At 36.3% G+C, this 27,813-nt stretch overlaps 1 protein-coding gene across 18 annotated transcripts in view; it reads left to right on the plus strand.

The window, feature by feature from the left end:
• MYT1L (myelin transcription factor 1 like) overlaps positions 1-27,813 on the plus strand; it is a 308,925-nt gene that overhangs the window by 228,877 nt on the left and 52,235 nt on the right. For 12 of the 18 annotated variants that reach the window (XM_057431735.1, XM_057431734.1, XM_057431737.1 and 9 more), the window contains 9 exons: positions 4,042-4,176; positions 6,746-6,836; positions 9,099-9,206; positions 12,325-12,536; positions 18,417-18,664; positions 21,037-21,273; positions 22,950-23,071; positions 23,432-23,494; positions 23,995-24,063. In XM_057431735.1, the coding sequence (XP_057287718.1) occupies positions 4,042-4,176; positions 6,746-6,836; positions 9,099-9,206; positions 12,325-12,536; positions 18,417-18,664; positions 21,037-21,273; positions 22,950-23,071; positions 23,432-23,494; positions 23,995-24,063 (1,285 nt within the window). The remainder of the gene's footprint in view (positions 1-4,041; positions 4,177-6,745; positions 6,837-9,098; positions 9,207-12,324; positions 12,537-18,416; positions 18,665-21,036; positions 21,274-22,949; positions 23,072-23,431; positions 23,495-23,994; positions 24,064-27,813) is intronic. The other 6 variants (XM_057431740.1, XM_057431741.1, XM_057431739.1 and 3 more) reach the window with 2 other exon arrangements.

Genomic DNA, 27,813 nt, shown 5'->3' on the forward strand with positions numbered 1-27,813 from the left:
TCTAAAATGTAGAATTGCCTGATAGATATTGAATAGTATCAGAATGACCGATAACATAAGATAGGGGCAGTGACTGCACATTAATTATCTTAAGATAGTAAGGTAATGGAAACCATTTGCTATGCAAGGCATGGTGTGGCCTGGGCTGAGATCAATAGCAATTTCTTTCTTATGTGCATTCCACTTCACTGGTTTCATTCCATTGTGGAAACAGTTAAGGTGCTGCCTTGATTATAATTCAATACAAAAGAAAAAAAGAAAAAGGAAAAAAAAAAAAGAACAGATTAGAGGTTACCCTTAGAATGACTTAATTTACCAGATTATGATGGTGATGGTGTGTTATATTACCACACCCCTCTTTAACTTGTCTGCATCTGTACATGTAGGGCTGTGTTGTATAAAGTGTTCAATACCTCCTGAGACTCACTGAACACCTGTGATTCCCATTGACTTTAGTGGAAGTTGAGGACATGGTATTTCTTGGGAGATGCTAACCAGGGACTGGCGTTATCTTGTATTTGTTGTAAAAATACTTGGTTTCCTTTCTACCACTGAGATGGTGGGCATTTTTCTCCTTTTTGTAACTACCTGTTTTGAAAAAGTGATACCCTAAGATCTGCCTGTGTCATTGAGGTAGGCAGACAGCATCTTGGTCCAAAAAATGTTTTGATCTTTTTTTGCAAACCTTAAATTAATGACCAGTCATTTAGAAAAACATGCAAATTACTCATGCCAAACACTCTTCTGCAATGTATTTTAGCAAAGTTCTGTTTATTTTTAACAGAAATATATATTCCAGTGAGTGCTGTAGTAACTTTGGGTATTTGGGGGAGACAACTTTATTTATTTAGTGTATTACTGCAATAGCCATGTGGATTTTGTGCTAAATGTTCACATATGACCTGTTGTAGGTACATTTCCCTTTAAATAAATGCGCCTAATAAAACCACAGAAAACATGGCAAACCAATGTTAATTTTTGAAGAGCTCTTTTATCTCAGGTGTTGTCCAGCCCTTCCAGTCTATGTATGCCTGGGAAATCATTTATGCATATAGATCTGCTGTTTCCAAAAAGACTATATATAATTTCTGGCAGTAACAAAAAAATGGACTTCCTATTTCAGTAAATTCTAGAGGTTCTTTGAACCATCCTATCTCATAGGAGCTTCAGGCCAAATTGATAATAGGTCCAAACCTCAGACGAGGACTAAATATTATGGTAGTTTGGACCAAGAAACTTTGTGAGTGGATCACTCTATGCTTTTTTAAAAAAGGAAGAAACTAAAAAGAAACATTCCTTCATTACTCAAAAAAACATAGGAAACATTCTGGTAGTTGTTGAGAGAATCTTTAAATAACACTATTACTTATATCATTTGTTCCCCCCTCCCACATTATCTTCCAAATACTCCCAGGAGAGCTAGCTGCAGAGATGTATGATATGGTTAAGCAGAAACTTTTTGGGTACACAAGTTTGCAGTGAGAACTACCTCCTGACTTCAGGAATTCTGCTTTCAGAGATTGCTGAAACAACTGTTAAGGGACCACTAGCCCTTTTCCCCTGCCATTTAAAGCCTTCTAAACAGTCTTTCTTCTGAAATTTACGAATTCTAAAACCTTTTGAATCCTCTGACAACCTTCACTCAGACAATACTCCCATTGTGGCGAAGAGTGAGGAAAGGTTACAGTATTAAAAAAACTTGTGCAATGTTTCTCCCAATTAGCAGAAGAGAACTTACAAAAGAGTATCCAGTGTTTTGTATAAAGTTGTGAAAATTTTAGTCAAATGTCTTCCATTAAAACCAATGGGAAATTGTGCAAGTACAATTTTATGCAAGTTTTGAAATCATTAAGAATAGTATACAGCATCTTTTCTGACTCATTAGACCATAATGGCCCTTAAGGATCTGATACGTGCTGTAACTTGAACATGCAGCAGATTTTGCTTGACACTGTAGGATCTGAGTGTCTGGATCCTCAGTGGCTTTAAATCAGAATGCCTTCATTGACTTTGGTGGAGTTCTGACAATGTGGATAAGCTAAAGTTCCTCTAGTTTAACGTCTCTAAGAAGCCATTATGGTCTATTAAACATCTACATTTTTTGCAGTCCTTGAATATTGTTGTATTTACATAATTTATATTTCATTTACATTACTTATTCAGTTATCTAATACTTTTACACATCCCAAAGTACTTGACTTGAAGAGTTGCTTAGAGTTGTGTTTGTATGTAGCTGTGGGCTTGCTGTTCTAGTGGTCTCAGCACAGGCCTATCTGGCAGGAATTCAAATCCCTCCTCTGGCATTTGCTCCTTCTGTGGCCTTGGGTTTAATTTCTCGATTGCTTCAATTTCCTAACGTATAAGGGTACAGTCTTTCCCGGAGTGTTGTGATGACTGTATAGCACTTTGGAGGTAGATTTGTATGTATCTTTATATCATTAAAGAGCATGAAACAAAGAACTGTGTTCTACAGTCAACAAGCAAGTTAAGTAACATATAACTGTCATTATTAGGGATTCCATTTGCAAAAGATAAGATTTAAATACCATATTAAAATTTAAGAATGGAATTAAGACATGGAAAATCATTACAGTGAGCTAAAGAATTTATCTAAAATGAAGGTGTTTTGGAAGAACTTGGAATGTAAAAGTATAGAAATATATATACGTATATAAAATACCAGAGGGAAATCAAGGAGAAATAAGTCTGCAACTGAACATGAACTTGGGATTGTATTGATTCATGGTGAAAACAATGGGTTGTATGTGTATGAAGTACTGACATTTCCACTGATCGTACTGAGGGTTGCCTTTGTTGAAGCTGGGATGGAATTTAATGTAAGAAGGACTTAATGGAAAATAATTAGCAAACACTTATTTTCCAGAGACAAAAGCATAAATACTGAAGCAGAGCAATTACAAGAGCAGCATAAAATAATTGAGTATAGCTGAGATTGGGTATTGAAATGTAGATGGTCTAAAAAAAAAAGAAAGGGGTTGTTGGATGATCTTGAGCCAAAATGAGTATAGAGTTACAGTTACAGTATATTCAATTTTATTCCTTTAATACTAATATGAAAATCAGTAATAGTGTCCAAAATCTGGCAACTGTGGTCAAGATGAGAGGATGTAATTTATATCCTGTGCTGGACTGGAAGGTAGGGATGTTATTTTACAGGCGTTCTGTTAAAGAAAACAAGCTGATGAAGTATGTGAGAAAGTTCAAGTACAGGATTAATCTCACCAGCAGCTCCACTACATTATTGGCAGAAAGCTTTATTTTGTTGAAAAAATGTCTATTTAGACTTTTCATTGATTTGTAGACAGATGATCCAACAACATTCTAAAAGATCATTAACCTTTTAAGCATATGAATATTCAAGCATTATATATATGCAAGTTTGCAATGGCCCAGATTTACAAAGCAAGTGATATTTTCAGTAATTCTGGTTTCAGTGTTTCCCCCACCATAATTTATTGGAGAGAAAGAATATTTACATAATTTCTACCACTTCATGAGGAATTTTGAAAAAACAAGAGTTATCTCCTCAGTGAGCCTTGGAAAGGGATTTATTTGTGCTGAATCGTTGAATTTTTATCCTGAAGAGCTGGGTTTGCTACTCTCAGGGCACTGAGATGTTATAACAGTGCATTTGCGGGCCTTAATACATCAGACAAATAAGAATGTAAAAAAGGGAAACTCCAACTAAATAGTTTCCAAATGACCTTACACCCTTGAGCTCATGCTTCAGCAGAACATTGATTGACAGTGATATGGCTTTGCTATAAAAAGGTCATTTTCCAACCGCTGGGAATGGGTATCGCAGTGATCATAGGAGCCTGCAGTCTGAAAAGAAGATAATGGAATAAAAGTGACAGAAGTGTGTTCAGACATGGAAGGGTTTCTGTTGTTTTGCTGTTTTTTTTAATGTTTTAGTTTTCATAAGAACATTTACCAAAGAGTAAATGACATGATTAAATGAACCTTCTTACAGAAATGTGAAAAGCATCATTCACTTGACAAATTTGTTGTAAATTATAGATCCCTCAAGAACAGAAAAGAAAGAAAGCAAATGTCCTACCCCTGGGTGTGATGGAACTGGCCATGTAACGGGGCTTTACCCCCATCACCGCAGTTTGTCAGGATGCCCACACAAAGATAGGGTCCCTCCAGAAAGTAAGTTCACATTGTTTCATGGAAACTGGGGATAAAACTACAAAGATTTTTCTAGCATGCTTTTTAAACTTTTTATTTTAAAAAAATAATTTCATTTTTCAGTATGGTTTGTCGCAACTTTTAGTCAACTGTTCTGTGCTATATACCTTTTCCTTTCTTACATCATTTCCATTCTCTACTAACTTTTACACTGAAAGAACAACTTTTAAAGCTGTATTCTTTGATTTTAAGAAACCTAGGTTATTTTAAAATAGATTTATTCAGTCAACAGAAAAAAGGTTTCCTGAAGATGTGCACTGCTTTTACTTCTGCATGCCGATGTCACATCAACTGTCCCTGTTTTGTACAGGAATAATAGTAATGAAAAACTTGCACACCCTTTCTTTTGTTGTTGTTGTGTCAGAAACATAATTCATGTTAAAAAAAATTATATTATTAAAAATAACAATTTGGCATTCACTCAGTGTCACAACTGGGGATTTTGAGGAAACATCCCCTGTCAGTCACATGGGTGGAATTTCCTGCCCTGTCAGTGGATTCTCTGCAAAGGAGGTTCACCCATATGAGCTCAAGGTGGTTTGCCTGAAGGCAGGGGACTCAGTTTCTTGAAGTCACCTCTTTGGCTGGTGGAATCAGCATAGGTCTGTTGAAGCTAATTGCTTTATGCTGATTTACACCAGACAAGTGTCTAGCTAATATCCAGTTCTCTTTCATACCAATTTTAAAATGAAGTTATTCCATTGAAGCCTATGGACCTAAAATCCCCACTGTTCACCAGCACTCATACACCTAACCTCAGTGGATTTGTGACAGCGTAAAGAAAAAGTTATGAAGACAGTCAGGGATAAAATGGTCACTGGTTTCCAAAGGAAAGTAGGTTCTTAAGGATGTAAAAATGGAAGTAGATGAGCATACCAAGAGTGGCAGACATTAAAAGTCTCCTCTTTCATGGATATGGTGGCTTCTTCCAGAAGTAATGAGGAAATGCTTTAGGAAACTGCTGTAGCTTGGTTGATCTCTGATAAAGTAGAACAGAGTAATTTCTCCGCCAGTACAGAACGTAGTACAGAGTAATTTCTCCTAGTACAGCACTCTGTAATTCTCTGAAACAAATATTTATTTGGTTGCTCAAAGTTCTTTCGCTTTTACAAATAATAAATAAAATGCTCTTTAGAAGACTTTGTAAATCAAAGAAGAATATAGCTTTAAACTGTTTGCATGCTCTTGTACCTACTAAAATGAAAAAGGTGAGCTCATCTTTTTGTGTTTTTTTCTCCCCGTGATGTTGGCCTCGTGAAGCATGTTTCAAGAACAGCTTTGAATAGTAGAAATCTCAGAGTAAAGCTTTTGCATCTATGCACATTTTAGCACACTCATGATGGGGTGATGATGATGGTTATCTTTTAATCAGTGTATGTAGATAAATTCTCAAGTCTCTGAACAGCTTTTATTCAGTTCTTAACTCAGTCAAAGAATTCAATGACTTTTTTTTTTTTTGAAACTAAATATAGGCGTCCAGACTACTTCTTGTTTGAGAAAACCAGAACTTTGCAAGGGTTGGCTGGCATTTTTCTGTAGAGGGATGTACTGCCATCCAGCTCTGAGACATGGATTCACATGCGTTTCACATCACACAAAACTCCTTAGTGCTACCAAATAGTTCTTGATAATTTGGCACGTCAGCATGATCTTTATGATTTAGAGGAGTACTGCTCTGAGCAGCTTTGGGAGCAAGTTTTCCATCCAGCTTGCAATGGATGCAAATGTAGATCAGTTTACTTGCTTAAGCTTGTACTGCATTTCTCTTTTTTACATAGTTTTCTTTTTTTTTTTTTTTTTTTTTTCTTCTGCTATCCCTCAATTTTTTAAGTGCTTATTTTTAGGTTTTGGTCTTTTGAAAAAGAGTTCTATCCATTGCAATTTTCACATTTTTAGAGAATACAAGTAAAAGTTACAGGACCAGTTCTGCTTGTCATATAGATATGAATGATATATCTGTGTGGAAGTTGGCAGAACTGGCCCATAACTCAATTGGGCTGTCATATGGTTAGGGTTAAATTCTGTTGAGGCTTGTATTGAGGTTTGTTTCAAATAATTCAGTGTTCTATCAGTATAACTTGAGAGTGGATTTTCAGCTCTTGAGTTTGATACTGTATGTATAAAGCTATGTATTATGAATGTTTACATTTCCTGAAATAATTTTTTATGCAATGATTTTGTATTGGACAGTTGCTAGCTTGCCTTTTCCTGTTGAGCTGATCTTTGCTCAGTGTTTTTGTATGAAGAAGATGTTGCAAGTCATCTGCTTCACTGTAGCACTAGAGATGCATTTGTTTATAGGTTCTGTAACCCTCATAACTTTTGCTGTTGCCCTGTGTTAATGAGCATAGGGTCACAATATTTACTTCCCTCATCAGGCTTTATTAGCTATGTGTGTTGTGTATTTTGAGGAATGCTGGTTGTTAATGAATCCTGCTTTGTTTTAAAATGGTTTCATATATACTGGGATTTGATTTTTTTTTTTTCTTGTTTTCATACTCTGCTGTTTTCTCTTACTCTCCTTGTCAAGTTCTTGCCATGCATGAAAATGTTCTTAAGTGTCCTACACCAGGCTGCACAGGCCGGGGCCACGTAAATAGCAACAGGAATTCCCACAGAAGGTAAGGATGCCATCGCTGGACACCAATCTAGAGGGAACAGTGCCTCCAAACTGCAGCCCTTCTAGCAGTCCACTCGTGGGGGGGTGTGTGAGTGTGTGTTTTGTTGTTTTGTTCTGAAGATTGACAGATGGTGCTTCGTTTGCTTTATTCATTTTAAAGAGTAACATTTATTCATGTATTTTCTGACGAGGAGGAGTGTGCGTTTGCTTCAGTATGGATGAATTGAATTCCACAGAAAACATTTTAAGCCTCTTTAGCTTTTTGTGTGGAGTTTTTCCCTTTTTGTTTTGATATTAGCTGAAAAGCAGTGGTACAAAACAAATGGTACAACTTCTTATATGTCACAAGGAGAAAGAAGAGTCTGCCACTGTCATCAGGACTTGGGCAGAATTCTATCTTTCACACCTCACTGTCTTCAGGGATTATTTAAGAAACAATACACTCCTTAAAATGATTTTTTTTTTTCAATATGTGAGAAACAGCATTTTACATGCACAGACATTAGAAGAGTTAGTTTTCTTACTGACCATAGTCGCAATCCCAAAGTCCTTATTCATCTAAAACTGAAAGAGAATTTTGCCTGTTTAAGAAACCTTATGGAAATGTCTCATTGAATTTAAAAATGAGAAACCAGGAATGTTAGCTGTAAATATTGTAGCCTAACAAATGAAGATCAAATCTATAATTTTTGAAGATTAGTAATAGATTCTTATAGAAAGGATATCATTGTTTATTAAATTCTTCCAAACAAATAATGAAATTTTCAAAATGTTACAATGGTTTTTAGTATGTGTTATAATTTTCACACAGATCAACAAGATCTTGCTTATTTCCTTACAATTTTCAAAAATCCATGAAGTGAGGCTAAGAGGGTAACAGGAGCTATGCAGGGTTCTCATTACAGAATTCCTTTTTACTCTTAATTGTGACATGAAGGCTTAAGGGACTATGCAGGCACTTGACATTCAGTCTTTGCAAGCTCTGAATTACTAGATCCCCTCATATTAACTACATGTCTCCCAGAAGACTCTTGTGGGTACCAGCTCATCTGCAATAAACTCTGGTACCCCTTTCTTCTCTGCGGTGATGCTGCCAGTAGATGCAGCAAAAACCTCTGAGAAGACTTCACAGGAATTACTGCTGCTTGAAGCAGCATTCACTTCTGGTTGAGTATCTACTAGGTGTCTGAATAAGAGCATGTCAGCAGAGTGCAGCTGCCCTCTGGCTTGACTCCAAAACCGCACAGACCCCTCCTCACCCCTCTGCAGAACTAGGGCAAGGAGGGAGGGCTACGGGGAGCAGTTTGCAGTCTGTGCTCACCTCTTTCTGCAGCTTTTGGGGCATTTTGCTCTGCTTCACTTTTTTTAATTATTTTTTTCCCTCCTTATTTCCTGTAGAGGAGGGGAATGCGCTGCTTTGCCTTTCATTTTAATTTCTTTTCCTGTGGAGAGCACAGAGAGCTGCGGTCACATAAGCATGCAGTAGACTATAACAAGGAAAAGACCCCCTCCACTCTCAGGTCACAGGTTTTTACAGCTTCACTAAGAGCACCATCTGCTGGCATCAATATATTTATTTTTCCCTGTTCTGAATCTTTCCAGAAGAATCGGGCTTATTATTATCACTTCAGTAAAAATTCATCATTTGCATATCTAACTGAATTTCAATTCAAGTGCAGAAGTTCTTTTCACATTACATCATCTACTTCTAGAAAATGTACTTTAGTGGCTGAAATTCATGAAAACACAAAGTATAACACAGTTGAGATGTAGGTTTAGAGATTCAAGGCCAAATTTTGCACTCATTTTGTACCTAGAAAAAAAGGTTAGTGTTAATGGACCTGAATGAATTATGAAGCAGTGCAAGATTTGGCCTATGTGGTGTTGTCATTTAATCATCCTCAGGAGCCATTTTGTTGGCAACATTTGTAGATGCATAAAGGTCACAAGTCCGCTAGCAGAGCTGCACATTAGGTTTCAGTTTGTATTCTCCTCCCCTACTGGTATATTTGCTGGCTGACATCCAGGAATAATTACCCATGTAGTCAGAGAAGAAGAGCACATATGAGATCTACCATGTAACTTTGAAAGCAGAAGGAAGAAAGTCTATTCTAGAGAAAATATATATGACCAAAAAGCTATTGGAAACCCTTTTCCTTCAGATTCTTCCTGATGCTGGCTAAGGAGAAGGAGTAATTGGATCAATGCTATAATGTGAAACTACTCAGGACAAGACAATTAAATTTCCTTTCTGTAATTGCAGCCTCTCTGGATGTCCTATTGCTGCAGCAGAGAAACTGGCTAAAGCTCAAGAGAAGCATCAGAACTGTGATGTGTCAAAATCAAACCAGGCATCAGATCGGGTTTTAAGGTATTAGAAATCACTATAATACTTATTATTATGCAGAATTCATCACACATTCACCTAATCTGAGAATTTATATTTACATACATTGTATATACATATATATCTCCTTTAAAGAAGAGGTAGAATTAGGGCTTCTGGATCCAATTCTCACAGTGTATATTTCCCACTCAATCTACATGGGGGAGGGTTGGTAATTATTTTGGCAAATACATGTAAAGCTGAAAAGCTCATTTTTGTCTTAGGCATTGTTTGGTGTAAAGATGACTGCTGGAGTGCAAAGTCTAAGAACAATGTGAAAAAAGTTGATATCTTTTGGGAATAAACTAATATTTACCGGTAAGTCTTGGTTTTTTCAGCAGGCTTTTACTAGTAAATATCAGTTTACATTAAACCAGAAGCCCTATTTGTATTACCAAACTTGTAGCACACCTTTTGGCGGGATACTTGGAAAAATTCCAGGTATAGCTTAGGTTACAAAATAACATCAGGCTTAGGTCTTTGTTCCCCCCTTACTGCCAGGAAAGACAGAAAAAGAGAAAAATTGTCCTAAATTTTCATACAAGAAGGACCTTAAATCAATTAGACATAATTATGTGGCTTATCTTCATCTGTATATGATTCTGCAGAGCTGTACCCAGCTTTGTGCTATTGTCTGTTTCAAGATATGTGGGTGGAAAAAGTACTATTTCTAAGGAACTGAAGTGTGACGGATACACGCAAAGAAACTACACTTCTGCATGAGTGTACCAGCCTTATGCTGATGGTGCCCCAAGAGCTGCAGAATTTCTCCATGGATACTGTGATATCTGTAGGCTGGGATAAGTACATCCCTCCCAGCTGCCTCGAAGAGCGTGGAGGAAGTGCTGCAGCTTTAGTTCCCAGAATTTCCTACTTATCCCATAGGTTTCTTAGTATTTAGCTGTCTGACAGATTTAAAATCTGATAGGGCTGCTTAAAATGAAACTTTTCTATTGTATAATCAACATCATTCTTTGAATATTCTCTTAAAACTTCATCTAATCTTGATGGTCTTTTCAAAACCCAGTCTTTCCATAAAGCTAAGAACAGAGAATTACGGTTCCCATCTCTAGAAGATTTTTTGTTGTGCCTGTTGACTGTTTTCCTTCCTCACATTGTTTTTGATAGGCGTTATCTTAACTGCTCCTAATTCAGATCATGCAGTTTTTCATAGAGCATCCCAGACAGTTCTCTTAGAGAAGGGTTCTTCAAATCCTATTAATAAAAAACCAAACAAACCACCCTTTAAGGGAGTAACAAAATTTCTCACTTGACGAAAAAAAGATCAAAAATGCAGTGGCTTTTTCTGCTGCTTATCAGAGGCTATGCAAAGGTGGCAACTGCTCAAAAGCAGCATCCAGTTTGTTGACAAGCTTCCTAAGAAGTTGAGCTGAATTGTAACTTTGGTTGTGAGCTGGCCCTGTATTTCAGATTTTATAGGCAATTCAGTGCTTTCATCTTGTGTTCCACCTCTCTCTTACCTTTAAGTCATTGATTTAAGATTAAGAACTTGGAACTGTTTATTTGCATGCAAGCAACTGATAGGGAGAGAGAGATGTTCTAAGAGTAAATCTTGAATATTTGTCTTCATCCAGTTTCCATCCCACCTGCATTTAAAATTTCTTACTTAAAAAGAGATCTAATTCATAAGACTTACGTTCCACAGAAATTTTGGATTTGCATTGAATGTACAAGGTCTGAATTGAATTTTTTAGCTAAATATATCTTGAGATAGGATCAAAATCCTTTTCATATCAGCTCATTGTATAAATAAACCTACTGTATTCTGTGAGGAAGAAGTGTCTAAAGGAATAATCATACATAAATCAAAGGGAATAGTATGACTAATATAATTTCTTGGGTGATCTTCACATAAATATCCTGAATAAATTCTAAGAAAATGAATTCATTCAGAAAAACATAATATAATATTCAAAACCTATTTCTTGCTATTTATCATATTCCGTTTTGTCAGTCAGCATGATGATACTTCTGGTCTTGACTGAATTTATGTTCCTAGGAATGTTCCTTCCATTTCTTCTGGTTATAAATGCAGTAAAGAAAAAAAAATAAAGAAAAAGAAAAAAAAGGCTTGATTGTATGATTCTTGATTCCAGCAGAAGCATCTCAGGTGTTCTGTTCATCATCTTTGCCTCCTGCTAAACACAGTAGGTAGACATGCAGCACTGTGTAGCAGTTGCTCCCTATGACCCAGTCATATAAGACCTTCTTAGGTAGGTAAGGTTTGCAGGCTCTGACCATCATTTACCTGCTCTGAGAGCTGATTATTTCTGTGGCCATGTGCAGAAGACAGGGTGACAATGAAGTTCATTACATCATTCTTTCACCGAGATTTAACAATGGCCAAATGAAATCAGTCAGGGCTTTTCTTTACTATCCTCCAACCAAAGAGAATTTAGCTGATAGTTTTATTCTGTATTCATTCACAGGACCTTCCTTGAGATGCGTACCTGTGTATCAGAAATCACATTTCCTGCCAGAACCCTGCATTTAAGGGTGAGCAGGACCTGCAAGGCAACAGCTCAAAGTTAGCAGAGATTGTGAGACTCTCCTGTATATTTCTCAAGATGAACATGGATTTGTATATTAAGGGATGGAACGGGACTAGCTCCTATGGAAAGCACACAGGAAAACAGTATACAATTCCATTGAAATAAATTCAGAGGAAACTCCATTAATTAAGTTGAGCTTCCAGTGCTATTTTTTGTTTTTGACATTTAAATAAATTTGTCAAAACTTCTTCTGTCAGACTGCTTGCCCTTCCCAAAAGAGAAAAATGTTTGCTATGTGATGCAATTACATTGGGAAAGGGAAACCCTGAAGTATTTTAAAACAGAATTTTAAAATACTTTTACCTGCAAGATACATTTAGTGGTATTAGAATTAATTTTTTCTAGGCTTTGTTCAAGAAAATATATACTGTTTGTCTGCTGAAAATAACCAAACTAAGCAAATGCAAAAATATATTGCTATCTCTTGAGTACAAGAAATAACTAAGATTTTCTAATCTGAACTATAAATTATGCACAGACACAGTAAACTGAACTGCATCTAACAAACTTTACATATCTTTAATTTCTAGGCCCATGTGCTTTGTTAAGCAATTGGAGATCCCTCAGTATGGCTACAGAAACAATGTCCCCACCACCACACCCCGCTCCAACTTGGCCAAGGAACTAGAGAAATACTCTAAGACTACGTTTGAATATAACAGTTATGACAACCATGCCTATGGCAAGAGAGCCATAGCTCCCAAGGTGCAATCCAGGGATATATCCCCCAAAGGATATGATGGTAGGAGGTGCACACTCTTATACATGAGAGACAAGTTTGCAGTTAATCATGTTGTTGTATATGTAAACATCATACAAATAAGACATGTTTTCATGTTCATTTAGTATTATGAGGAATGCTGTCATGTGTAAGTTATTTTAAAGGCCTTTTTAAAGAGCACTGTTTTATCTGGTACTTGCTTTAGGTTTGTTGTGCTGGCAAAAGAACATCTCCAGCTATTAAGCTCCTGGAATGTGTTGAGATCACAATAAAACTAGTCATTATGTTGCTGTCTGGCCTCAGGGGTCACATTAGGATTCTTGCTTCCATATGGTAGTTCAGGTAACCTATAAAGGTAGCATACTTGCTCAGTGGGGATATAGAAGTAGAAAACCCGGATGTCATTGCACTTCAGAAATCACTGCTACTTACTTAATGAGGCATTTTGTCTCAGTTTGTCCTCATGAATTCGCCTGATGAATTCTATGGAAAACCTAACAAATGTAACATGTTTAGGAGTACGCTGAAAGTGGCTTCAGTTCAGAAGTCAATGGATGGGGTCAGGCAAAAGGATTTTTATTAGGGGACAAAAATCAACTACAGGATGGAGAATGAGGGTTTGGAGTGTAGCTTTTGAAGATATGAGGAATTTCCAGAGGAATACAATTATATGAGTATGTATATATTATATGTGTGTGTATGTATATATAGATACAAAACCAGACTGTGCCTTTATCTATTATTTTTTTTTTCTGAGTGTTAATGGATTATTTTTTGTTAAAATATTTGATAACACTCACTGACTGCCATAGGAAATTTCAGGCAGGTGTCAGATTTTTGTTTAGAAAACAGAAATAAATCTGCTTTATAGAAAAATTTATGTTGTTGCCTGAACATAGACTCTGACATTCAAAAGTAGGTTCAGTGGAGAAAGGGAAAATTGATATAACTCTTGACTTCATATTTCTGATATTTTGGATATTTTGCTTTATCATAGAATCCACAGGCATGTTCTTGCACTACAGTGGAAAGGAGAAAGGTTGTGAAAGGCAACATGTTTTTATGTAAAAGTGCCCTTTTTTCTTTTCTCATAAACTCATCTTGTATAAGGGCTTGAACATTATTGAAGGTAAAGCACTAACTGTGTTTAGTAAGCTAAAGAGAGTACATTTATATAAGGTAAATGAGATATTAACTGTTGTTAATATGTCACTGTGCTCAATATGTCAATATCTCATATACTGTTGTGTATATGCTCTGTCTACTCTTGCAGAAAGGAAAGAATCAGAGTATAGCTGGGGATCCTGTGGACATGTGTATTTTCAGGTCAAGTTACTGATCCTTAAACAACTGATAAATATTTTTCTCATTTAAATTGCCTTTTCAGCAAATAATCAAAATCTCCATTTTTTTCCCCAAATCCCAGAACTTGAAAATACATGCAACATTAAACACATGTTTAACAGTGGCCTTCAATAATGAAAGGTTAGGGTGGTGTGGGTCACTGTCTTTATATACATTCACTTCCCTTTGATATAAATAGGAACTTTACTTGGAGAGAAGACTGGGACTAGGTTGCTTCATTGCTCAGTACTGTGAGCCAGAGAGGGCTGAGGGACACTGTCTACATGTGATTCATAATACAATATAATAAAATGCAGCAATGTGGTTCTTGTGTACCTGGAACCGCTGACGGCTGTTATAGCTGGAGCAGGTTGTTTGCCAAATGAAGACCAAATCCCTATGGATTTGCTCCATAGCCCTGCCTCTGCAGGAGGTAGCACATGCTTTACCTGGTTTCAAGTGATGTATGAGCTGTTTGTCGAGACAGACATGCCTACATAATCCCAGAGATGCAACCTAGTTTGAGTTTCTCTTTATACTTTGTTTTGATTTTCATGAAACCTTTAGGTTTCACATCTTTGATAATTCTGTAAACACTCCATTGTATTTGGCTTCAGCTGGCAAAGAGTTTCAAAATTCCTCAGGAAAATCAGCTAAATTCATAGAATGATGAAGTGGAATCCTGGGCACACTGAAATCAGTGAGAGTTTTGGCACTGACTTTCAGTAGAACAAGGATTTTGCTGACAGTTAACATAAATGAATATGAATGCAATTTCAGAAAGATGTTCCTCAATTAAAGGAACCACTCTTCCTCAAGAAATTTTCAGGAGATTTCATATTTTTGTGCAAAAAAGTTATTAATTATTTGCTACTAGAGGCCTTATGGAGGTACAGGGTGCATACCTATTATGTATGTCAGGAAAACCTGTTTATATGAAAGCAGATTTAGTTCTGACAAGTTATTCTGAAAAACCTGAAAGTAAGCCTAAGGTTTTAGGTAAACTTGAAAGTGAACAGCACTAGTTTTTTTCTGACTATATGAAACAATTAGTCTATGGATATGAAAAATCAACAACTTCATGTCTCAGTCCTTTTTTAATTGCAAGCTAATACTGTATTTTAATCATCACAGAAATGGATTATGTGTTCAATAAGTGTTTAGTTGTGAGTGAGATGAACATAAATAGCTCCTTTGGATTGTTTTCTTGATTTTTTTCAACAATAAGCTTTAGTAAAAACAAAACAGAAAATGGGTACTTTGTGTGGTGGGGTAGGATGCTCTGATAATTCTTGATAAATCTTGTGTCTGTGGGTTTGTTTTTCCTTTGAAACTAGTCTCATGGTGTATTGGATGTCGGGCTTATGGCATACAGCAGTAGAGATAAGAACGGCTGGTCACAGCAAACAGAGGAGACAGCAGCACTTTCAGTTGCTCAGGTGATGTAAGGAGCAACTCTCACTCCACCAGTATTGCTGGCTCCTTCCATCAAAACGCTGAGAAAATGTTAGGAGTGGGATTCATCTGACCATACATAGACTTCTGTTATTGTCAGCACCAACATCTGAGCTTATCACTCCTTTCAGATCCAAGGAGAAAGACAGATATTTCTCTGATTCAGTCAGTTTCCTCCTGAATTATTTAATATTGGTCATGTGAATCATGGCCTGAAAGTTCCTATGTTTTTTTCACTGCCTATGTAGGAAGCCTATAATGACTAGGTCAGATATCTGAAATTACGTGAGATGAATCTCTTATTGTGCAAGTCAGAAGACGTGTTGAAGCTGTAATTTACATGACACATTCAGTTTTTAGGCAATACTGAGGAAGAGGGTGCAGAATTTAATCCCACTCCAAGTATATTCCTTTGGTCCTTTACATTGTTGGGATCTCTCCCACTCCTCCATTGTTAATTACCAAGAGGAGCGTGTAGACTTTGAGAGGTTCTTTGTAATCAGCCCCAAGGGATACCTTATGGGAAGCCAGTTTGAGTATGCAGCTGATTAGACCTGTGTCTATTATTTAATGGGAAAAGGTGTTCTCCACTTTTGGTTTCACTCCAGATCACAAAGCATAGTTGGGCAGCAGAGTTTCCAAAACCTGGTGCCACAGGCTTAGGTGATGTATCAAGCAGAATCATCTGGTATTGAAACAGTGCTGCTTTTCCTTTGTTAGAGATCAACCTGATTTAATTAATTATAAATTGGTGATCTTTGTTTCTCGTGAAAAGCTAATGTGAAATAAACAGGCTGGGTTATGTGTCTCATCTAAAAATGTACAGCTACGGTAGAGTTAAGCCAACCATGGCCATTTCTGTCTAAGTAAGTTTTACCTAAATTATTGGTAATCTTAAAGCTAATAATTGCATATAATGTGCTTTACATCTTCAAAGTGTTTTGCAAGTGAATCACAACACAACCAAATTTTAGAAGCAACTTTCTATTTATAGGGAAAGTGAAATTGAGGGATAATATAGATTGACCAAGGCCACAGAGGAGTCCATATCAGAGCCTGCATGAGTTTCTGATGGGTAGTCCTATGTATGTAGCTGCTGCTTTCCCTCCCTTTCTTTAGCACACATTCTCATAAATATATAATTTCCCATGTAGTATGTCTCATGTCTGTCTAAATGTGACCTGCTATAACAAGACTAACATTTTTTTTGCAAGTGACAGAAGTCTTATTTGTTCATATGAATTTTGAAAGACATTTCTAATTTGACAAGTTCAGTGGTACAGGGTGCTTGCTGTGCTAACACAGTAGAAACTGAATTATTCAGTTATTTCTTTAGTATAGGAAAATTCTCGTGTGTCTTGTATACTGTTATAAAGTAACAATGGATAAATGCTGAATTTTCAATGACCACCACTAACTTCTATATTAATAATGAAACTCTTAAGAAATAGTTCACGATTTCATTATTAGTGGATACTCTGCTACAGTAGTGCTACTGTGTGTTCAAAACAAAGAAATGTGATGAATGTTTAACATTCACTTCACTTAAAAAAGATCACACCCTGTGCATTATGTGGCTTTCCTGAGAAAACTCCATCTGTTATGAAATAAGTGAAACACTATTTCCTTTGCAGTAAAAATAACACCATGATTTTTTTTTTTTTTTTTTTTTGGAAAAAGGGGATGACATCAACTCTAGCAGAGATATTTTGCTTTCAGATTCTTCTTTTGAACCCTGCCTGCCTACCAAAGCAGCCTGTGCTTCACAATTGGGCTATGCTCATGGGAGCAGATTATTATATGTATATCCACTCAAACAAATACACCTGAAGAGTCTGGCATTTAAATGGAGCCCATCATGGAAGAGCTCTAGCTAGGGCCTGACCTTTTTTGTATAGCTCCCTAATCAGCATGCTAGTTGGTTATTGTTATACTGTGCTATAAGGTATGATCTCTGAAGTATGCATTTCCATCTGAAGGGCAAGTAGTCGCTGTGATATGCATGTATGTATCCTCTGACCTTGACTTTTTTTTAAAATAAAAATACATAAACTTTTAGATTTAGGAGATGAGCTCACTTTCCTGCACTTTATATGAGCACTTTTAAAACCATTTATTTGGGAAGAGGGCTGGAGAAATAAGTGGGCTAATAGGGCTGTTTTCCATTATTACTGTAATACCTTTGGCTGCAAGAAGCATTTCTTAGAAGCAGCAACAGTGCTGTATTGTGTTTAGATAGGCTGGATATGAGCTTTGTCAGTGCCTGGGCTCTTCTGCGACTGTTTGTGGCTTCTGTCAGTCAGAGTGCAGCCAAGTGCCGCTGTCCTTGGAGTGGGCAGGAATGGGTGTCTTTGGTCCGTATTGTTTCAGCGAAGAGTTGAGGGTTGTCAGGTTGTTTGAAGGTGGGGACATTTCACTTATATCTGTTTCCATTTATACAGCCACTGTTTCTGCCTTTGTGCAAGCCATGGTAAAACTCACATGTGACTATCACCTTTCTTCTTCCATTACATTTCTCTCTTTTCTGATGGCCAGTGTTGTAATATTTGTCTTAGATGTAGGAAGAAGAAACCTTTTAGGAAGCATGGGGTGAGTGAGGACATACGGGTAGCACTGTGGCTCAGAGACCATGACTGTCTTACAGTGGGCTTGATCTCCATCAGACCTGGGGAGTCTAGGCCTTAAATCTACAGTTTGCTCATGTAAATAAGAAAAGGTCCCGTAGTGTTATATTACCCCTCATTAATAAAATGAATAAACCAAGCAGATCCTACCTTCTGTCTGACTATATATGCAGGGTAAAAGCAGTGTTTCTGTGTTTTAGTTGTTACCTAAATCCAGACTGTTTGTCAGAACGATTCATGGTCACATCATACAGATTTTTACAGGAGGTTATTTCATACAAACTCACATATGTAGCATATAAAAGTCACAGACAGAAATCAAGAAATACAGCCATCATTCCTATTGCGGGCTTTTTTTTTTTTTGGCATCAGTTGCTGTTGCTCATTATAAATTTCACCTCCAGCAGTTTTTTTTTTCTCTTCACTTATGCAGAATGCTCGTTCTTTTGAGTCATCCTTGTCATATTTCTTCCCACAGCTAAACGCTACTGTAAGAATTCAAGTCCAACCAGCAGCACAACAAGCAGTTATGCCCCTAGCAGCAGCAGCAATATGAGTTGTGGTGGAGGCAGCAGTGCCAGCAGTACCTGCAGCAAGAGCAGCTTTGACTATACTCATGACATGGAGGCAGCGCACATGGCTGCTACTGCTATTCTGAATCTCTCCACTCGCTGCAGGGAGATGCCTCAGAACCTCTCCACTAAGCCTCAGGATCTCTGTGCAAGGGTAAAAATTAGTAATTCTGTTTGTTGATGAAGATTTCTCTTTACTGCACTTGCTGTATGGCCCTGATAGATAGAAGAATAGCTTTAGTACAGCTTGCCTTTTTTTTTTCCTCTCTTTTTCTCAGAATTACCATAATCTGGTAGCTCTGCTAAAGCAGGGAGAAGGAAAGGGAAAAAAAAAAAAAAAAAAGATGCAAATTGGTCACAAGTGTCTCGGGAAATCCTGATTGGTTTGTAAACTGATGATACTGGCAGCATGTACTTCTTTTTTAAAATTTGTCTCTTACTAGTGATAATTACTAGTGTAATTATAAAGATGTTTCGATTGCTCAAGTGGTATTAATTGCACTACTGATTTTTTGGCTAAACGCAGCCTGATTCATACATTTTGTGAAAGGATTACGATTTAATGATGCATTTTTATTTTAAAAAGTCACAAATGGGACCTAAGGTTGTAAGATCTAATGCAAAGAAATCTATGCTACTTGTATGCTATGATTTCTTGCCTGCCTGTAATATCACAGTTCTGAAGTCACTGCATAATACATTTGGAATGAACAAATCCTCTGGTATAGGTGACTTTAAATGTGCTTAACAGTAGTGCTGGGTCAGTAATGTTCTGCATGTTCATAGAGACTTAGTATATTGTGAAATGGCTATATTGACTTTTGTCGTTAAGCTTATATATTAAGAAATATATATATAAAAGAAATATATATAAGCTTATATATTAAGAAAAAACAGTGTACTATATGATTCATGAAAGATTGTTTTTATTATAAACTTTAAGTTTTGACTGTGGCAGCTGTTAAAAAATGAGTGTTTTAACATGCACCAACAAACAGTACGGTACTTCCTATAGAAGACCACTAGATGGCTAAGTAGACAAATGCAGTGCAGAGGAAAGCATTTTTATTGTGCTTACAGAAGAGCTTTTGAGCTGGCAGACATGTTCTGTTCTTCTACATGTAGACAAAGGCAGATATCTTCTACATATCTTCCTCTCATCCTGTAAAGCCCCTAGAGCATTCATAACAAACTAAACCCATAGCACTAGGTATTAGTAATAACCATGATTTTAGCCGGAATAGATGGTGACTTTGTTTTCAAATGCTGCTTATTATATTAATTTACTTAGCACTTTCTGGCATGTAAATAATTGCAGTTGTTATCAACACAATGGAAAAGGTTGGAATAAAATGAAACATATCTTCTGTATCAAAATCAGAAGAGGCCTCTTTCCTAGCGTGTCATCCTATATTGAGACTGAAGGAATGAATCTGAGAAGATAAAAAAGTATTTTCTAAATTAAATTAGCAGGATAGCAGCAATTAGAAATATGCTCTGACAAAAGGCAGTAATTCAGAAAGACAGAGTTACATTCACATTGCTTCCCTGCAGCTCTGTTGTTACTCAAGAGAAAGTCACCAGACGAACAAGAAGTCAGTCACATTCACACTGGTTTTGAAACCCAAGTTCTCATGGAGCTTTTCATTTTTGAAAAGATGTGGGATTCTCTGTGGGCATTTTTATTTTATCTTTCCTTAGATTTTTTTTTTAATTTGTCTTCATTTTAAGATACGTGATTTCTCTTTGTCTAAAATAACAGATAACCCATGTTTGTTTCTATGAAAGAAAAAGTCAGAGCCCATATTCACTCTATTTTTCATAGCACCTCAGTTGCTGCAGGAATTGGTGCAATTATTGTTGCAACTATTCTGCTACCTAAATTTATTAATTATGAAGATAGACACAGGAAATGTTAAAACATTTACATCTGCAGGGAATGAACTGTGAAATCTAAATGCATTTCCTCACTGGCATGTGGTGTCCAAAAGGACTTGTTTTGCTACCCTACCTCGCTGTTTAATTTTCTGGCATTATCTGTTTAAGCATTGACTGTTAATCTTAAATAAACAAAGAAACAAAGACTGTTTGATGCTAGCTGGTTTTTGTTACTCTCATCACCCAGATAGGTGTCAGAACTGGAAACAAGAATTATGCAGATGTTAACTTAGAGATACTCACCTGTCACAGAATGAATCAAGAGCATAAATATAATGACAAGAAAATACCTTTAAAGATTTCTCCTTTAATTCCAAATTTTTCACCTGTGTGCCAGGTGGCAGGAGGGGTAATAAAGACTCTCTCCTCTTCCCCCAAACATGAGATTAGCCATTCAGGAAGAAATCTGCTTTAACAGCATTAATGTTGTATAACAGCATCATGCTATGTGTGGGAGGGGGCTCAATGCTTACAATCTATACAGGAATGGAAAAGCTTTTTATCATTCTGCTAGGCAGTCAGATTGAAGAAGAGGTAACAGTTTGCTAGTGTGAAGCCGAATTAACAGTATTTTTCTTGTTTTGACAGAATCCTGATATGGAAGTCGATGAAAATGGGACGTTGGATCTGAGCATGAACAAACAGAGGCAACGAGATGGTTGCTGTACCATTTTGACACCACTGGAGCCAATGTCCCCGCAACGGCAAGCTGTGATGAATAACCGGTGTTACCAACTGAATGAGAATGACTGTTGGGACTTGCCAGTGGACTACACTAAAATGAAGCCCACTAGGATAGATGAAGATGATTCCAAAGAGATTAATGTATGTCTTTTTCATCTATTAGTTCTTGTTGCAGTCTGATTTTGGTAATTTGTTACATTTCTGAAATTTGGAGGGAAAGAGAAAACATTAAAATGTGATTAAAATGGTGGGTTTATACAAAAAGGACTTTTTGCTGGTTAATCTTTAGGACTGTACCATGCTGGCACACATCTGATCTGTGACTAAGTTCCATAAGACAACATTTGAACCATGAATGTGAATCATGTTTTCTAACAGCATCATCTTGTTAACAAATATTTTCTGCAGTAAAATCATTTCAAGATATCCAGATTACATTTCTCTGTATAAGCAAGTTGACATAACTGTGCAATACTGGGTTAATCATCTCTCAAGACAAGATATTCTTCTGAATTTGAAAACCATAAATGAGGCGCTGAGTATTTAAAAGCATGTATTACTTAGAAATCAATTTAAACAAAAGCAGCAGAGTATAATGTCAGCTTTTGACTCTTGCAGCTAATCTTCTTCTAGATTACTTATACGCTGCTGATAGCTCTGTCTGTGAAAGGGCCTGTATTAATGAAATACTTTCAAGAATACAAAGAAAGTATTTTAGAAATCAGTTTTGCTTTTCAATTGATAATACCAAGACAACAGCAAAACCCTTAGAAAGAAGAGGAAAATAAAGAAAATACAGTAGTGAATTTATTTTACTTTTCAAAACTTAGAATAGCCATGATATTGAGGAGGCTTGTTGGCAAGATTCCATGTCACTGCTTCTGTTCGTCAGGTTTTAACCCGTATCCACTGTGCAGTTTACGATCATGCACTCAATGTAGTTTAGCTCTTTGGAGACTTCTAGAGCTTGTTCTCAGTTTTTTCTTGGTTTATAACAGAAAATTAGTCTAATCACTTGTGTGTAGCACATCACTTGCCAATTTTGATTAAAACATAAAACTGTTTTCAGGAAGTTTAAAACATATAGAAAAGTGGCTTTTTCACTAGGTACACTGAATGCATTCTAGCTTTGCTGTTAATTACAGCTTTGCTATTAATTTCACTGAAGTTAGGATGTCTGTCACTATCAAGGAAATCTGAGGTAAGGCAACATGCTTGTTTCTGGGCAAGAATTCCTTATTTCTGCTGTGGTGTTTATAGCGCCATCTGCAGGAATGGCTAAATCAATGCGTTCAGCCACTTCAGTCCCAAAACAGAGGATTTTGAGTTTTGGAATGCATCAGTGAAGTTAATTGCAAATGGTATAATTCTGTTTTTCCAGACAGATCCACTGAGGTTTGCCCCAGACTGAGATTCTGCGTGTAGATATTAAAATTGCTCCTATTTCATATTTGAGGTGTTGTAAACCATTAAAAATGTTATTTAAGATTGTTTTTTGATGCATAAGATATTGTATTAGGTCTTTAGGAAAAAATACTGATTCTTCTAAAGCAAAATAGTATGACGGCTATAGAAAAAGCTGTTTTGCCTTTTTTTCTTTTCAAGTTAAGCAAGCTATATATTCCACATGTTGTTAAGTCTTCATTGAAATATCCAAGTATTGTTCAAAAGTTTAATATGTAAAATGATATAAAATAATTTCAATTTCTCTGGCAGAATAAGATAAGGTGGTTACATCTGATGACTCTGCTTTGCATTATTTTGTGTAAGTTGCAGCCTCATCTGGCTGAAACTAATGTGTATATATTTACCTGCAGCCAGAAGATTTGGATCCCTTCCAAGAGGCGCTTGAAGAAAGAAGGTATCCTGGTGAAGTTACTATCCCAAGTCCTAAACCCAAATACCCTCAATGCAAAGAGAGCAAAAAGGATTTAATAACGTAAGCATAATGTGAGGTGAAATTATTTTTCTCCTTTTAACCTTTCTCTCTTTGTCTTATTTTAACCAAATGAGTACATATACGCCTTGCAGTATGAGCATGCAACATTTGCAGCATATAAATGTTTCAAACTGCCAGTTAAGTAAAGTGATAAGCTAACGTGTATTTGCTTGTTCTTAATGATGCTATATTGTATTGAGACACCATTTTCATTTAAACCTGTTCATTTTGCAGCTTTTCAATTAGGATGCTTAAAACCCCTTGCAGTCATTGCAGCTAAACTGGAAACAATGAAACTTTTAAAAGTTTTTTTTAAACATACTTACTATTTTGGCTGTTTTTGTTTTTGTTTGGTGGCAGATGTCCAACACCAGGGTGTGATGGGAGTGGTCATGTGACTGGTAATTACGCCTCACATAGAAGGTGTGACTTCATTTTTTTCATGGTGGATTCTGTCTTTTCAATTTATTGTTTTCAGCTTACCTCAACAATGCTGTCAAAGTAAAACGTTGAACTATGTGTTAACCCTTTGAGTAATATATGTTGATCTTAAAAGCATGCTAATTTGTGTGTTGTATAGACGTCTTTTATTTTTAAATAGATTACTAAAATTTCCAAAGTATTCTTAAGCATTTAAGTAGTTAACCCAGGAATCTCAAATATCTTTTGTTACATTTTACTAGTTCCTAGAGAAACAAACAAACAAACAAAAGACCATTTGCAGCATGTAATTTTGGAAGTAATGTTGATACCTAAATATATTCAGAGGGTTAACTATGTTACAAAATTCAATATTACAGCACTTGCCCCATCGCTTTTCTGCATTACAAACTTTTACTTTTTAATTTTTATGTTGTGTTTGTTTGGGAGTGTTCAGTTAATGAGAAGATTAACTTACTTATATGTCCTGCCATGTCTTACAGTTTATCTGGCTGTCCCTTGGCTGACAAAAGCATCCGAAGTATGCTGGCCACAAGCTCACAAGAACTCAAGTAAGATATATAGAACAAATACTTGCTTTATAAATATTAATTTAATTGCAAATTGTGTATAGTTGTATCAGAAATTAGAAGTGCTGTCTGGAGAGCTGGTGCAGAAGAGACTGATCCTACTTGCATCATGTGTTGAAGTCTCTAGAAATTCCATATGGGCTGGCTCTATACATAAGTCTGTTGATGTAGTTTTTCCTTTTGTGTTTTCATTACGTGATAGGGATGGACAAAAATTAGAGCTTCTGGAATTTCACCTAAAAGTTTGAATTCCTATTCAATTTTTCTCTGAACTTTTGGGTTTGCTAGTTAGAACAGAAAATTCTCATGTGGTCAGACTGATGAAATACTTCTGATTACACAACCAGTAAAGGGCTGTAGTTTCTCAGATGTAGATCGGAGGGAAGAGAAAACAATTTCTTTTTTCCCTAATGCTTGCATAATTTTCCCCAGGTTCGTATCACTGTTATCAGCTTAATAAATTTTCTAATTTGACTATGTTTTTTAGTGTTTACTTAGCTATTCCCCTACTTAAAATGCATTCTTTACAATTTGTTTCTTTTCTTTTGGAATGGCAATTATAAGCAATGAAAGTTAGAGAATCATGAAGCTTAGCTTTGATCTGTCTTCCTGCACTGTACGCTCAACTGCAACTCTGTGTTTGCTAGTGCAATGAGATTGTGGTACTCCTGAGTTGGTACTATGGTTAACACAGAAAGATGTTTGTAAGTACTGAGGAAAAAAATTGGAAGGGAAAGTATAAATGGATAGCTTATACTGCCACAATAAGCAGTATTCTGTCTTTACCATACATGAGTGCCTTAAATAGCATTTCTTGAGTTCAGAACATACCCTGAAAAAAAATCAAACCTCAATGTAAAGCATGGGAAAGAAAAGAAAGTAAGCATGAGAAAGCTGGTGAAGTAAGATTGCTTTCTAGTCTTAGCTACTCTAGACACTAGATGCAAACGGTAGGTACAAAATTTATAATTTATTTCCTACCCAGTCAAAAATAGTGTTTTGAAACTATCAATCAGGTATATATATATCATGCTGGTATATGCTGCTAAAAGGCTTTGTGATATGCAGGGGGAGGGAATGTAAATGAGATTAGGCAGAATGTGTAAGTATACGCAGAGTAAGATATGGGCATGTAACCCCAGAGATTCTCAGATTTGGACTTGGATTTTGGGTCAGGATGGTTCAAGTGGTAGATGTGCAAGGATATGTAATTATATAAGCAAAACACAGACAAGACTCTTGGGGCAGCATGAATAATTCTTTAAGCACATAGCTTGCTGCTCTAGCCTTTTATAAAATTTCCACTTGTATTAGGAAAGTATTCCTGAATTACTCTATCTCCTCTGCCTTTCTCAAGCATCTGCAATCAAGCCTACCTAATAGAGTCCAGGAAGAAATTAAAAAAAATAACTTAAACTTGAGACACCACTCCTGTCTCATGCCATTCTCTTTACCTATTTCAAGTTTTGCCTAAGCAAAGAGAACAAGATTCAGTCATATTTAAAGTTTTATTTTTAGGTTTAGGATCTATTATTTGCTTAGCATTTAATATAGATTATTTATTTAGCAATTCTCATAATATCTATTGAACACATAAAAACTCAATTAAGTGAATTCAAGTTAGTGAATGTCAAAATTTTAAGCAGGCTAACTTAGCTCTCTTTTGCGTTTTCATCACAAGGCAGTCCTTCATTTTCTGATCAGATACATTTCCATAGGATAGCAAAGCAATTCACTGCACAGGGAAGGCAGTAATCACTGCATAAGCAGCTAATGAATTTCTTCAGTTTTCCTCATTATTCCATGTGAGACCCTGTCTGTCATTCACTGCACTTTTCTCAACTGTACTCTCAAGATATAACTACTAATTCACTCAAACATTTATTACTTCCATTGCATCTGAGTGTTTACTAAATACTTTATCTTGGTTATAAAGGAATTAGTTTATTTTCATCTGCAAGTATACCCTGAATTAAGTCAGGGTTAGGGTTAGCCCCATGTTAAAGCCAGAAAATTTAAGCATATAATTTTTATTGCTTAGTTTGAGACTTCTAGGACTCCATTTGTCAGAGTTCTTAAGATTGTAGAGAATACTGTATTTATTTGTTCAATGCCAGAGTACTCACTGAATTTGCTTAGAGCTGTGAGAATTCAGAAGTCACTCCTACATGAGTGACTGAGCCTTTGTGAAAAAGCATGAACTCTACAGAAAAAGCGGGAGAGAGTCCAGTGTTCCAGAACAGCCATGGGACTATCCTTTATCCTCTGCCGAAACTCTGCTCAGTCCCATCTTCCACTTGGACCATTTACTCTGACCTATTTTCCTTCAAAAATTTTTCTATATTGCTCCCTGTCTCAAGCTCATTGGCTAATCAACCCATCTCCTTCCTCCATCACACTGATATTTTTATTGTCCTTTATCTCTGCATCCTGATAAAGTTGGTACAGAGAGAGAAATGAAACATCTTTGCATTTCTCACATATATTTGAAAGCAGGGAAGTAGGAGTCCTATGGACAGCAGCATCCTTTATACAGCTCTCATTTATGTTCTTGTTCGCTGCTTAAGATGGAAGATGTGATCATGTAAATGATATAGTATATGCACAAAACAGCTAAAGCAAAGCTACATAAGGGATTTTGATTTGGGAATTTTTAAACTGTGAAGTACTTCATTTACATCTGTTATATTTCCATGTGTGAGGTCTGGGAGTATAATTTCCTTTCTTTTAAAAAGAGCAAGATGAAAAGAAGCAAGAATTCCATAACGTGGGATTCTAGTGGCTCTCTGTCAGGCCAACAGCAACCATAAGAAGTTGATATCTGCTATACAGGACACATAAATTACTGCGGTAGCAAGCAGCAGTAGAAGGTATAACACTACATGAACTGACACCAGGAGGTGGGAAACATGGCTGGTGTGCTGCAAACATATCTGCTGAAAGCAGAATGGTAGTGAGAATCAGTAACCTTGGCTCCTGCTCCAGGCTGTAGAGAGAAATGTATACACATTTTTTTGCCTGTATCCGAAGCTGAGATCCCTTCTGTCCTGTCCCTACCAATCTGTACTGTTCTCATCTGTTCATCTTTTATTCCTTGTTCCGATTTTCCACAAAGTTGCTTCCAGTCATCATAAAGATTTCAACCTTTGTAAAATTTATAACAAATATGTTTTTAATGCATGGGGTACAGAGAAAAATTGATACTGCAGTAGAAGAATTGATAGTGCAGCATAGGACTGGTGTTTCAGGGTTGCATAGTTTGGAAAGGTTTCATAGCCATGCGTAGCTTATGTAGCAAATATCCCATATGTGCTGATAAAGGCTTTATACCACATTTTACCAATCCATTTTTTCCTTTGCCTGAGGTGTACAAAACACACAAGTTATGTATAATGCAGCTTCCTAACTGAAGTTTTTCTAACACACTGATTCTTTTTAAGCACCAACTAAAATATTAAATAGCAGACACTATTAGCAAATAATGTTAATGAATTATATCATTCAGATATAATTCATAAACAAATTAATATGAGACTCTGAAAAAGTTAAAGTTTATTTTGCCTACAGTTATGCTCCCTCTATGGCCTTTTGGTAGTTGTGGCTCCATAGATTCTACTACTTGCATTTCCTGGCTCCCAGAATAATAATGTTGCAGCTTTCAATTAAATTGTTCCAGGGTCAGCATATTTATTCCTTACCATACATGTTTGTCTTCTGTAAATCTTCTTGCTC

The sequence above is a fragment of the Pezoporus wallicus genome, unplaced genomic scaffold, assembly GCF_028554395.1.
Source record: "Pezoporus wallicus isolate ANWC-B61680 ecotype Strahan unplaced genomic scaffold, APGP_CSIRO_Pwel_v1 contig_161, whole genome shotgun sequence".
NCBI lineage: Eukaryota > Metazoa > Chordata > Aves > Psittaciformes > Psittacidae > Pezoporus > Pezoporus wallicus.